This window comes from Orcinus orca, chromosome 17 (assembly GCF_937001465.1).
Source record: "Orcinus orca chromosome 17, mOrcOrc1.1, whole genome shotgun sequence".
Lineage (NCBI taxonomy): Eukaryota > Metazoa > Chordata > Mammalia > Artiodactyla > Delphinidae > Orcinus > Orcinus orca.
The window spans coordinates 13,746,360-13,760,806 of record NC_064575.1 but is presented as its reverse complement, the minus strand read 5'-3'; the positions used below and the strand labels follow the sequence as shown (position 1 = coordinate 13,760,806).

At 40.7% G+C, this 14,447-nt stretch overlaps 1 protein-coding gene across 1 annotated transcript in view; it reads right to left on the bottom strand.

Annotated features, from left to right (window-relative positions):
* Nucleotides 1-14,447, bottom strand: part of C17H8orf34 (chromosome 17 C8orf34 homolog) — a 331,481-nt gene that overhangs the window by 138,081 nt on the left and 178,953 nt on the right. Inside the window, 1 exon segment of the mRNA XM_033437548.2 lies at nt 9,317-9,452. Coding sequence (XP_033293439.2) covers nt 9,317-9,452 — 136 coding nt within the window.

Here is a 14,447-nt window from a genome sequence, read left to right as displayed (position 1 = left end):
AAATTAAACTTATCTTGTCCATGCTATTCAAGGATTTGTAGCCATAGGAATAGAATCTTCTAAAAGTTAAGCCAAGACACTTGCTGAATATATTAAAAATCTACCTTGTAATGTAAAAAATCAACAATTAGAAGGACACTACTATATCCTACAGAGAAAATTCTTTGTTTACTTAAAATTGTTGTTTTGTAATGGCTTCTTTCCCTTATGATCTGAAGGGAGAATTCAGATATTCTGGGTTAGAATCTTCATACATCTTGGGGGTCAGACATCTATTAACTATGCATATCTCCACTTGCCAAATGATGTCATCTCTTTGTTTAAATCACACAGATTGCAGCAATGTCCACATCAGATTAAGGTCGCTAAGAGGTATGGGAGTAATATTACCCTGGAATAATTTTCCAGCTTGAAAACAAGCTTTCTTCCATCTGCACTTTTCTAACCATGTGTGAAATACTTATGAAAAAAAAAATTGTAATCTTTTTATTTCTTGTAACCATGCTAATCAATAAACTTTTTGACATTCTTGATATTTTAGTCACTTTGTTGCACATAAAACTTTACACAGCAATTTAATGTGGGCTGAATTCCTCTTTTTCTGATCTCTTGGAAAGCGGAAGTCCTTCCAATGGTCATGTATATCTTACATCCCTCAATCGTTCCCAGCAGAATGTATTAGTCTCATTACAGATCATTGTATTCCAGTCAGGTTCTGAATGAGAAGGGCTCTGTGGCCTTTGGCTGTACGCCCTCAGCTGGATAAGAGCAATAATGTTCTGGAAATATATGCAAACTAACTTCTGGATACTGTGACCCTGTAAGTAGCTCACGAGCGGTGCAGTATTTGAAAAAAAGAGATTGAGGAAAATGACAATTTAAAGAGTAGACTGCATCTCTTTCCACTAACTTGATCGTTGATGGGTTCTTTGCAGAAACTCTGAACATCACTTGAGTCTCAGTGACTCCTGGGTATCTTGGGGCTACGGTAGTATTTCAAGATCACAACACATCTATTAAACTTACTTATATTTTACCCCTTCAGTTCTATGGGAAAAATGATTTCTTGACCATGAAACTCTAAGAAACAAACCAACAAAACACTGCCACCCTACACTGTCTTATTGTCCTCGACAACGGACAACAGTTTTCTCCCCGGGTCAGTCACAAGCCTAACACAGGAGAAAATTCCTGAATGTCAGGAAAATGAGGCTTTTTCTTTCGATACCTGAGTACTTTAATGTGGGCCTTTCTAAAAGATGGGGAAAAAACTTGAAGTATTTTAAACTGCTTAAGTATTTACATGGTAATTATCCCAATGCGTGGGGAGAAAGAGATGAGAAACCCCCAGTTCCCTGAGAGCCATGCACTGGAACACTTTGCTGGCTGCCTTTGCATTATCCTGCTCAGTACTCTCAGTCATCCCTAGAGGTTATCTCCAGGAAGAGGCGAACTCTAGTTCACAGACAAGGGGTCAGATTTTCTTCATCTTTGCATAATTATCCCCAAGATGACATACTAGATAATTTAGAGTATGAAGGTTAGATCCCTTTGTCAGACTTGAAAGTAGGTGGTCTTTCTATTCTACCTTTGTTGTAAATTCTTGAAAGGTGTTGGTAAGTATCTGACACAACTTAACATTAATTATCCGGTTTATCCATTAGCACCATACTGTCTCCAATCTAGGGAGATCTGGACTTAAATCTTGGTCCAAGGCCCCAAATCCAATGTCTGGGCTCCCTCTATGAATCCCATATAATCTCTCATTATCTTCCAGGCTGGGTACCAGTGCCCACAAAGAGAGCAGTGGGAATGGGCACAGTTCTCTAAATGAAGCAATCATTTTCTCCATGTTGGTCTAGTCCGCAGTGCTAGGCTTCTGACCAGCTCACTCCATCTGACTTCTGAAGGATTACCTGGTCACTGTAAGACTACAGCCTGACTACCCCATAACCTGATACCCTACCCCTTAACCTGAAACCCTGAGAGACTACGATCTGCCCCTTCTACGCTCCAGATTCCTCTCCCAGTGGCCTGGCCATGTACCTCAACCTGCACCCTCCAGTACTGATTCCCTGCTTATCTTTGGAGTTCTAGGGTTTCTACAAATCAGAGGTTACAAAGAAAGACCTACAGACTTCAGATAGGTGGAGTAAATGAGGGAAGCGGGAAAGATAACCAGAGGTGAACTAAAGCACAACTGGGGTTAAGGGACTCGAGAGGGAAGCTGCAGCTGGAAAACCATTAGAGAATGTGGGCCCAGTGTTGTCACGTGTGTGCATTCTGAAGAGAAGACAGAAACCCCAACTTTCATGTAAATGAGTAATTAATCCAGTGGTATTTTTATTTATTTATTTTTAAACAACTTTATTGAAGTATAATTGCTGTACAATGTTGTGTTAGTTTCTGCTGTATAACAAAGTGAATCAGCTATACGTATACTTTTATCCCCATATCCCCTCCCTCTTGCGTCTCCCTCCCACCCTCCCTATCCCACCCCTCTAGGTGGTCACAAAGCACCGAGCTGATCTCCCTGTGCTATGTGACTGCTTCCCACTAGCTATCTATTTTACATTTGGTAGAGTATATATGTCCATGCCACCCTCTCACTTCATCCCAGTTTACCCTTCCCCCTCCCCGTGTCCTTAAGTCCATTCTCTTTGTCTGCATCTTTACTCCTCTCCTGCCCCTAGGTTTTTCAGAACGATTTTTTTTTGTTTTTTTTTAGATTCCATATATATGAGTTAACAAACGGTATTTGTTTTGCTGACTTCTTCAATCTGTATGACAGTCTCTAGGTCCATCCACCTCACTATAAATAACTCAATTTCGTTTCTTTTTATGGCTGAGTAATATTCCATTGTGTATATGTGCCACATCTTCTTTATCCATTCATCTGTCAATGGACACTTAGGTTGCTTCCATGTCCTGGCTATTGTAAATAGAGCTGCAATGAACATTGTGGTACATAACTTTGAATTATGGTTTTTTCAGGGTATATGCCCAGTAGTGGGATTGCTGGATCATATGGTAGTTCTATTGTTTCTTGGTTATTTAGTACTGTATTGCTTAACCTCCGTGTGTTTGTATTTTTTACAGTTGTTTTCCTGTAATTGATATCTAGTCTCATAGCGTTGTGGTCAGAAAAGATACTTGATACGATTTCAGTTTTCTTAAGTTTACCAAGGCTTGATTTGTGACCCAAGATATGATCTATCCTGGAGAATGTTCCATGAGTACTTGAGAAGAAAATGTATTCTGTTGTTTTTGGATGGAGTGTCCTATAAATATCAATTAAGTCCATCTTCTTTAATGTATCATTTAAAGCTTGCATTTCCTTATTTATTTTTATTTTGGATGATCTGTCCATTGGTGAAAGTGGGGTGTTAAAGTCCCATACTATGAATGTGTTACTATCGATTTCCCCTTTTATGGCTGTTAGTATTTGCCTTATGAATTGAGGTGCTCCTATGTTGGGTGCATAAATATTTACAATTGTTACATCTTCTTCTTGGACTGATTCCTTGATCATTATGTAGTGTCCTTCTTTGTCTCTTGTAATAGCCTTTATTTTAAAGTCTATTTTGTCTGATATGAGAATTGCTACGCCAGCTTTCTTTTGATTTCCATTTGCATGGAATATCTTTTTCCATCCCCTCACTTTCAGTCTGTATGTGTCCCTAGGTCTGAAGTGGGTCTCTTGTAGACAGTATATATTCAGGCCTTGCTTTTGTATCCATTCAACCAGTCCGTGTCTTTTGGTTGGAGCATTTAATCTATTTACATTTAAGGTAATTATCGATATGTATGTTCCTATTACCATTTTCTTAATTGTTTTGGGTTTGTTATTGTACGTCTTTTCATTCTCTTGTGTTTCCTGTCTAGAGAAGTTCTTTTAGCATTTGTTATAAAGCTGGTTTGGTGATGCTGAATTCTCTCAGCTTTTGCTTGCCTGTTAAGGTTTTAATTTCTCTGTCGAGTCTGAATGAGACCCTTGCTGGGTAGAGTAATCTTGGTTGTAGGTTTTTCCCTTGCATGACCTTAAATATGTCCTGCCACTCCCTTCTTGTTTGCAGAGCTTCTGCTGAAAGATCAGCGTTTAACCTTATGGGGATTCCCTTGTATGTTATTTGTTGCTTTTCCCTTGCTGGTTTTAATATTTTTTCTTTCTATTTAAATTTTATAGTTTGATTAATATGTGTCTTGGCACGCTTCTCCTTGGATTTATCCTGTATGGGACTCTGTGCTTCCTGGACTTGATTGACTATTTCCTTTCCCATATTAGGGAAGTTTTCAACTATAATCTCTTCAAATATTTTCTCAGTCCCTTTCTTTTTCTCTTCTTCTTCTGGGACCCCTATAATTCAAATGTTGGTGCATTTAATGTTGTCCCAGAGGTCTCTGAGACTGTCCTCAATTCTTTTCATTCTTTTTTCTTTATTCTGCTCTGTGGTAGTTATTTCCACTATTTTATCTTCCAGGTCACTTATCCGTTCTTCTGCCTCAGTTATTCTGCTATTGATTCCTTCTTGAGAATTTTTAATTTCATTTATTGTGTTGTTCATCATTGTTTGTTTCCTCTTTAGTTCTTCTAGGTCCTTGTTAAACATTTCTTGTATTTTCTCCATTCTATTTCCAAGATTTTGGATCATCTTTACTATCATTACTTTGAATTCTTTTTCAGGTAGACTGCCTCTTTCCTCTTCATTTGTTTGGTCTGGTGGGTTTTTACCTTGCTCCTTCATCTGCTGTGTATCTTCTCATTTTGCTTAACTGTGTTTGGGGTCTCCTTTTTGCAGGCTGCAGGTTCATAGTCCCCGTTGTTTTTGGTGTCTGCCCCCATTGGGTAAGGTTGTTTCAGTGGGTTGTGTAGGCTTCCTGGTGGAAGGGACCGGTACCTCTGTTCTGGTGGAGGAGTTTGGATATTGTCTTTCTGGTGGGTAGGATCGCGTCTGGTGGTGTGTTTTGGGGTGTCTGTGAACTTAATATGATTTTAGGCAGCCTTTCTGCTAATGGGTGTGGTTGTGTTCCTGTCTTGCTAGTTGTTTGGCATAGGGTATCCAGCACTGTAGCTAGCTGGTGGTTGAGTGGAGCTGGGTCTTAGTGTTGAGATGGAGATCTCTGGGAGAGCTCTCACCGATTGATGTTACATTGCTTGGGAGGTCTCTGGTGGAGCAATGTCCTGAACTCGGCTCTCCCACCTCAGAGGCTCAGGCCTGATACCCGGCCAAAGCACAAAGACCATGTCAGCCACATGGCTCACAAGAAAAGGGAGGAATAAAAAAGAAATAAAAAAATAAAATAAAATAAAATTTATTAAAATAAAAATAATTAAAATAAAAAAGTAATAAAAAAAGAAGAGAGCCACCAAACCAATAAACGAATCACCCAATGAATACAAGCGCTAAAAACTATACTAAAAAAAAAAACAAAAAAACGGACAGACAGAACCCTAGGAGAAATGGTAAAATCAAACCTATACAGACAAAATCACACAAAGAAGCATACACATACACACTCACAAAAAGAGAAAAAGGAAAAAGAAAAAAAAATATATATATATATAAAGGAAGACAGCAACCAAATCAATAAACAAATCTGCCAATGATAATTAGCCCTAAATACTAAACTAAGATAAACATAAAACCGGAAACAAATTAGATGCAGAAAGCAAACCCCAAGTCCACAGTTGCTCCCAAAGTCCACCACCTGAATTTTGGTATGATTCGTTGTCTATTCAGGTATTACACAGATGCAGGTACATCAAGTTGACCGTGGAGGTTTAATCTGCTGCTCCTGAGGCTGCTGGGAGAGATTTCCCTTTCTCTTTATTCGCACAGCTCCCGGGGTTCAGCTTTGGATTTGGCCCCGCCACTGCATGTAGGTCACCTGCTGGTGTTTGTTCTTGGCCCAGACAAGATGGGGTTAAAGGAGCAGCTGATTGGGGGGAGGGAGGGGCACGGAGTGCGGGGCGGGCCTGCAGCGGCAGAGGACAGCATGACGTTGCACCAGCCTGATGTGCCCTGCGTTCTCCCGGAGAAGTTGTCCCTGGATCACGGGACCCTGGCAGTGGCGGGCTGCACAGGCTCCCAGGAGGGGAGGTGTGGAGAGTGACCTGTGCTCGCACACAGGCTTCTTGGTGGCGGCAGCAGCAGCCTTAGCGTCTCATGCCCGTCTCTGGGGTCTGCACTTTTAGCCGCGGCTCGCGCCCGTCTCTGGAGCTCCTTTAAGCAGCGCTCTTAATCCCCTCTCCTCGTGCACCAGGAAACAAAGAGGGAAGAAAAAGTCTCTTGCCTCCTCGGCAGCTCCAGACCTTTTTCCCGGACTCCCTCCCGGCCAGCTGTGGCGCACTAACCCCCTGCAGGCTGTGTTCTCGCCGCCAACCCCAGTCGTCTCCCAGCGCTCTGACCAAAGCCCGAGCCTCAGCTCCCAGCCCCGCCCGCCCCGGCGGGTGAGCAGACAAGCCTCTCGGGCTGGTGAGTGCCGGTCGGCACCGATCCTCTGTGCGGGAATCTCTCCGCTTTGCCCCCCGCACCCCTGTTGCTGTGCTCTCCTCCACGGCTCTGAAGCTTTCCCCCTCCGACACCCGCAGTCTCTGCCGCGAAGGGGCTTCTAGTGTGTGGAAACCTTTCCTCCTTCACAGCTCCCTCCCACTGGTGCAGGTCCCGTCCCTATTCTTTTGTCTCTGTTTTTTCTTTTGTCTTTTGCCCTACCCAGGTATGTGGGGAGTTTCTTGCCTTTTGGGAAGTCTGAGGTCTTCTGCCTGCGTTCAGTAGGTGTTCTGTAGGAGTTGTTCCACATGTAGATGTATTTCTGATGTATTTGTGGGGAGGAAGGTGATCTCCACGTCTTACTCCTCCACCATCTTGAAGGTTCCCTCCAGTGGTATTTTTAAAATATTATGTGGATACAAAACTGGACACTACCCACAGTCCTCCAGTTTCTGACTTCTGCCTCAGATAACAGCTCAGCCCTGGCTTAAAAAGTCTAATTCTCACAGTCCTAAAAGCCTTACTTGTAACTAGAAGAGGTGAGCCAGCAACACAAATTGATGTTTGACAACTAACTGCAGAAAACTCTGATAACTACATCAGTGCATCACAGAGGCAGTCCACTCTAAATAGTACTGGGAGACAATTCTCCGTGAATCTCTCACGTGTCAGCATATCTTATGAGCAGAGACACTGACAGCCTTTCTTTCCAACCATCTGTTTGGGGATGTTTGTATAGCAGACAGCCTTGGAAGACAGATATGGGGTCTCTCTCTAGAGCAGTGCTAACTTCATATAAAATATTCAGGTTTCCTAAACTCAGTGTTCCTCTCATATACTGTAACCTGCTGTCCTCTGTGTGTCATCCTCTGTGTGTCATGCCATGAGATTTGTGGCTCAGGGAACCAATGAAAATGCTAATACTCTGACAGTTGTTACTGCTGTCATGAGTAGTAAGTCCTTGGTCTCTGACCCAGGAGTTTCATGTCTTTTGCCAGCATCATAAAACAGTATTAGGTTGCAAATAGAGTAAATTTTCAGGTTCCTCATAGTTTTTGACAACTGATCTTAGTTTTTCTTCCACTCTAAACTCTGGCTACAGCAGCTGCTCTAAACTCAACAGCCTAGTGTCTTCCACCATACTTCTCCCATTGATTTCCCTGAATCAATCTTGCTTTTGAAAGTACAGTATTGCTTTATTCTCCATCAAGGCAATCATGAACTCAAAGCATTTCAGACACCTAAATCTCTTTGTAGCTCATCATTTCTATCTATTTTAGGCTTCCTTCTTCAACTTCACACAATAGCTTGGTGTTTAGCAAAAAAATAAAACAACTAAGCAGGCAGACTGTCAAGCTATATTGCTGGGGTTTGAAACTGTGTTTTGCCACTCACTAGCTGTGTACTTGGGTAACATAGAAAGAATACAATAAATGTAACTGATTATTATTCAGTTGAATATTCAAAACTTTCAGTTAGGAGTTTACCTTAAATGCAGGTGGCCTGTAATTTATAATCTAACTTATCACTGGGAAACTAAATGTAAATAATTTAGGGCTATGAATGGGTTTGGCCCTTTGCCAATTCAAGTCCTCAATACTTCATTAAAACATACCGTTTGCATAGGATTTCCTTTCAAAAAGAAAACACCTCATATCCCAATCTTCTACAAATAATATGAAGGACCAAGGACCAAGCACCAACCCCTCTCCAGTCAAACTGTAAATGTACAAATATACTACAAAGTTCCTTTAAACTGCCAAACAACTCTTCCATAGATGACCTCGCACACTCACGATGCCTAAATATCATCACATAAATATCAGCCGGTTTGTTCACAGCCCTCATCGAAAACTCAATCCACGCAAATATTACTTGTCTGAAGCAACGTTTCCATTGGTGTTTTCACTGTGCTATGCCATTTCTCTTAATGGTCTCAAATAATATCCCCTGATTTTCTATTTATTTTTATTTCTATTTCTTTTTATTCTTCTAAGCCTATGACAATTAAAATTAAAATTCCAAAGGGGTAAAGGCAAGGAAAAGCTACAAAAATCTGATCTGATTTTCCTACACTTCCCCCCCACCCAGTTCCAAGCCACTAATCCCCTCTCAAACTGTACAATAGAACAGCAGAGACAGAAAGAAAAGGAGATAAAACTGGCCAGCCAGTGCATTGTTCTTGCTAATCTGTGCCATTTACATAAGGGTTAGAAGGCTTGTTTTATCGTTTAAACAGGCTTAAAAGCCTCTTTGCAAATGAGATTTTGTTCCTACAAAAGAATGAATTCTTGCTATTTGGTGAGTTTCTGCTAGACCAGCACTGGGAGCTGACTTGGCAGTAACTTAAGCTACTTCTTTGGCCACATACAGTGTATGCAAGGATTGCTTTCAGCTGCCAAAACTGAAAGGCATCAAGCTGATTAAATTCTTTCCAGGACGTGAATAGGATGTGGGGCATGTTAAGAGGCCAATAATATCAGATCTAAAACTGTACCTGGGCAAACTGGCCTTTATGCAGGTGCTTTAGAGTGGCTTTGAACTTTTAGAGCCCCTTGAATCTTCTTTTGAAAAGGAACAGAAGGGCAGACAGCAAATGAAATTCAGAGACAGAAAGTCTTAAAATAGTCTCCGGCTGTGAAGTAAAGACAATCTAAACTCTTTGATTCATTGTCGGTCTGAGTGGCATTGGGCACAGGGATAAACTGTACAACTAACTCCCTTGTCAATGTCAGCACAGACGAGTACACGCATTGCATCAAAAGCTTAGATTTAAAAAATTCAACATCATGGTTATACAAAGATATACCTATTATTTGCTTTACCTGGCACACCTTGAACAGATGTTCAGTGTGACTTTGGCCTGAGGTTCAGCAGAGTGAGTAGCTCGACCTTGGTTAAATTTGTTCCCAGAAGGTACCAGGGTAGTTACTCCCTCCATTCTTAAATCATCAAGATCCTCTGTAACAACATAAACAATTGCAGAGAAAAAAATTAACTCTAATAGAATGAAGAAGAAAAGTCCAGGTTTTCAGATATCTGCCAGTAGTTGGTTAGCAAAACATTACATTTCCACTTTGCAAAAATCTTCCCTCATGCATCAATTCGTTTTCCAATTATTTCTAGATGTAGTTGGAGAAAATTATATGAGAAGATTTACAGGAGCAAAATGGTGAGAGATGAATCTGTCTGCATGATGGGCAGACCATACATGACTGTGGGACAACTTCTGCTGTAACCACCCACAGAAGTCAACCATAATCTCTACAGCAACTGGCCCCAAATGGTCAGGAGTTAGTCAGTGACTGCCCCCTTCCAACTAAGAACAATCCAGAGGAAGACAAATTATGCTCCCAAACCAATTACACAAGGTCATTCATTTCTAATGTGCCTGCCTTGAGCCTCCCCATCCAACACCCTCCCATCAGAATACACCTGAAGCCTTCTCTTCTTCCATTCTAAACCATTCCTTTTTGTCTGCACCTTGGGAGGACAGTAGTATACCGGGAGAGTCACACCCCAGGTGTTCACTGAAACCTCCTATTTTTTCCAGGCCCTCAATCAACACTTAAAACGTCTATTTCGCTTGTAATTTAGTCCTGATACAATTTGTACATGATCTCCTGCTTTATTCAGAGGATAGGGAATCTTGTAAAAAGGATTCTATTCACTTGCTCTCAGCCTTAGCGAAGGAGGGACATAAAGTTTCAAAAGATCAATTATAATTTTGCCAAAACATAATCCACGATTGAGGTTACTACCTATATAAGAAGGGAAATCGCTCTTTCCTGATAAGGCAGTAGACTATCCAAACATCTTAGGCCTCTCACAAAACAATCAAGAGGATTTCTAACTGTTAGAAATAGGACAACAGGCCCATAACGAAGTTGCTTATGCTAAGCCCACGTTACCAGACGGATACTTAATTTAATCACAGTTTAAGCTCTCTCAGCAACGGAATCCTAAACAATCAGGCATCACCTGGTCAGCACTAGTGAGTTAACTTGCCTGATAGACCCCTGCTGTCCCCTAAAGGAAAGTGACCTTGCCACGACCAACCTGTTGTTTGCTAGTATAGCATCCTGCATCCACTGCCTTCTGTCTATAAAGGTCTTCAGTTTTGTACAGCTCCTTGGAGCTCCTTTCTTCCTGCTAGATTGGAGGCTGCCTGATTCATGAATCATCTACTCAGCTGAACTTTGTTTCTAACAACCGAATATGGCAAACAAGTGCCAAATTTTCCTGAGATTGTGACTAGTCTAAGTCATAAACAGACCTTCTGTTATCTGAAGAAGATTAGTCAACACACTACCTCCACAGGCAACCCCAAATGAAATCCCTTCATCTACTTGCATATGAGCAATCTGGGTGTGTCCTTAGAGGTTCAACTTAAACTTTATGAGAGTCAAAAAAAACTCATCACCTTGACCTGGTTGTAAACGTATAGTCCCCTTGTTGTGGGGTAACCCCTTCAAAACGTGCTGCTTCTGCTTAACTAGTTATAAGCGCCCCTCTCTTCTCATGGTTCCTCATGTCATGCAGCACAGACAGTACTACTGCCTGAGAACACACAACACTTTAGTTAATTAGCCTCCCATGAGATTCTGTTAGTCTCTCCCCATCACACTACTATTCACCACTGAGACACCTTGACTTGCCCACCCTCCTCCCTGCACCAGGGGAAGGGAACCTTAACATTTTCTTAGCTCAGTTAGGAACTTGCTATACCTCATTCAGTGTTTTTAAGGACTCCCATTGAAAACTCTGACCTAATGTTATTTGTTGACAGATCATACCTCAAAACTTGAAACTGGAGCAGAACACACTAACACCAATTTAAGCTTGCCTGTAGAATGCAGTCCTCTACCCAAGGGAAAAATCAGCCCAAAGGGCAAAGCCACTGCACTTCCTTGAGCTTGTCTACTATAGCCAAAGACCACAGAGTAAATATATATCAGGCATGTTTTTTTAGAAAAACCATGACTTTGGGATGCTTTGGAAAGAAAGGGTCATCTCTGCTGGAACCTCCATCAAAAATGGAAAAGATGTTTAACACACTTTTAGATGCCCTCTTACTTCATAAAGAGGTAGCTGCTGTGAAAAAGAAATAACATGGAAGCTAAAAGAAATACTCCAGCAGATCATTTTGCCAAACAAGCAGCCTTACCAACGGTTTTGATCCTATCTAAACTCTTAAAGGATGAATCCTTAAAGGAATTCAAAGAAACCATTATAAAATATCAATATTTAGCCCCTCATTTTGAAAAGAAAAATGGAAAAAAAAAGTGGTTCTAGCTTCACTCAGATCATCTCTGGTGCTCCCAAGACAGCTGCGTAGTGGCACTAGATGGTTTCAAATAGATATTAGCTAAATTTCTCCATGAAACTACTCATCATGGTACAGTTAAATTGGTTACTATCTTAAATCAACATGGCTGGGGAAACTTTAAAAGGACAGCTGAGGTCAATTTTAAGTCACATGGACTTGTCAACAGCATAACTCTAGAGAACCTGTGAATGTGGGAAATGACCAGGAACCAAAGCTTCGAAGGCCCTTTGAACACCTGATGTATTTTATATAGCTTCCACTTTTCATAAGGTTTGAATATATTTTAGTTATCGAATGTCTATATAATTTCAGAGTGAGTTTAAACATCTCTTTGCCAAAAAGCTATAATCTTTACAGTTGCTAAAAAGCTGGTCGATTTTGTGATTCCAATCTTGGGAATATAAACTTTCATATCAAGTGACCAAGACACACACTTCACAAGAAATATTATAAAAAAAAAAAACAACTCTGTAAAGTATTACCCTTTACTCAGAAACCACACTGCTGTTATCACCTACAAACTTCTGAAAGGTGAAAAGAATCAATGACATCTTGAAATGAAAGTAACAAAACTTTCAGAAATCCTTGAGCTCCCTTGGTCAAAGGTACTCCCACCCACCCTTATGCCAATATGGTCCACTCCTAGAGAACACATTGTTTATTTCCCTGTGAACTAGTTACTGGAAGGCCCAAGTGCATCAGGATTTTACCTACAATACTATACTCTGCCCTGATGCATGTAGACATTGCAAAATGTTGCAAGAGACTCACGGACTACACTCAGTCCTATCACTAACAGGTTAATGTTGCATTCAAACATCTTAAACAGCCTCTTCATGACATTCAACTATAAGATTTCATCTGTTGGGAGATACAACAGAGAAAAGTTGCTCTTGAACCTCACTGGAAGGGATTCTATCAGATATTGTTAACAACAAATACAGAAGGAAAGCTCCCTGGAGTGAATCCTTGGCCTCACATTTCATAACTAAAGAAACAATCCAGAACCAACAAAATTGGAAGCCTGCTCTAATAGGGGACCTCAAAATGAAGATTCTCTAGAAGCAGCTGATCTTCAAAGTAGACAGATGACCCAAGATCCTCAGAACAACCTGATGACATCAGATAGTGGACAGCTTCTGCACAAGATAGTGGACCAAAACCCTTGCCTAATTACTGTTTTGTTTTTTATCTGCTTATTTACATTCTTCTAATTTCTATAGACCCCTGGTTACCACTCACCCATAATGGCCCTTCTCCTTTTATTCCCTTCTCACTAAAATTGTTAGATCAGAGCATAATTATTCTAACACCAATCTTAGATTTCCCAAATAGTACCCTTCAAGCTTACTGATTGCTGGATATGCCATTCCTCACCAGACCTCCATGGTAAAAACCTAGGGCTATTTCCAGTCTCAACGAATGAGATCAAAGAGAATTACAGCCAATGGCATTTCACTTGCACTTATGTGGACAAATGACCTTAAACAAGGTCATTTGCTACTTTCCTAGCAATGCCCTCTCACAGAAAAAGAAAAAGTTATTACGATCTATCAATTAGACCCTAGGTAATTCTAAATTTGAATTCAGAATTTCCTAAAATGATGGGCCAATTACTTAGTATCTGGAAGAAACTAATATAGATACAAATGTGCAAACAGGCTAATGTAAGGTCTTGGTTTCAACTTCATGCCATGAATGATTTCTTTTTTCCTGGATATCCATGTATTCCTACCAGATACTACTTCCTCTGCAACCAGGATGGCTAGTTTTGCTTGTCTCAAATTAATATTGCATGCACTTTAGAAACAGTATTCCAAAACTTATCTGCACACAGACACCTTAATTCTAAAGTCATGAAAGCAGGAAATTCAGATGTGTGCTCCAAAATGAGGTTACCCTCAATTATTTAGGCACTTTACCTGGGGGTGTTACTGATTCATTGTTTATGCAAACAATCAAAGCAGTGCTTCCAATAATAAGAATCATACAAACAAAAGGCTATGAGACATAGATCATTTTAATTCTGGCAGAAGTTAAAAATAATATCACCTCTACCTTAGACGGAATACAGATCAGTCTCAATTCCTTGGCAAGAGCAGTGATGGACAATCTAGATTTCCTGTTCACTAGTCACGACAGTACCTGTGCAATTGCTAACAGTTCTTGCTATACTTGGCTCAATGAAACAGGTAAGGTAGAAAAGGCTACCTATCACTTGAAGGAAAAAGCTACTTGGCTCACCAAGGCTGATCTTTATGACTTGTGGGATTGTTCTCTTAGCCTTGGTTGGATAATTTGGGTTCTTGGTTCTGAAGCACCTTAAACACGCTTTTCATCACTCTTGTTTTTGTCATAGTGGTCATGATGCCTGTCCACTGAACTCTATCCAGAGTCTTATATGCTTTTATGCAGCCCCTCTCTCATCAGATGATCACCATTTTCATACAACACCAAAAAGATTAAGAAGCTCTTGTGATAAAACTGACTATGGAGACAAGTCGACAATCATGAAGCAGTGAAGATTTGAATCTTGAGTCTTGTCTTTTGGCCAACTTCCTGCCAGGGAGAGAATGACTAAAAGAGAAGAGTGAGAGACTGAACGTACAAAAAGACAATGGAAAGAT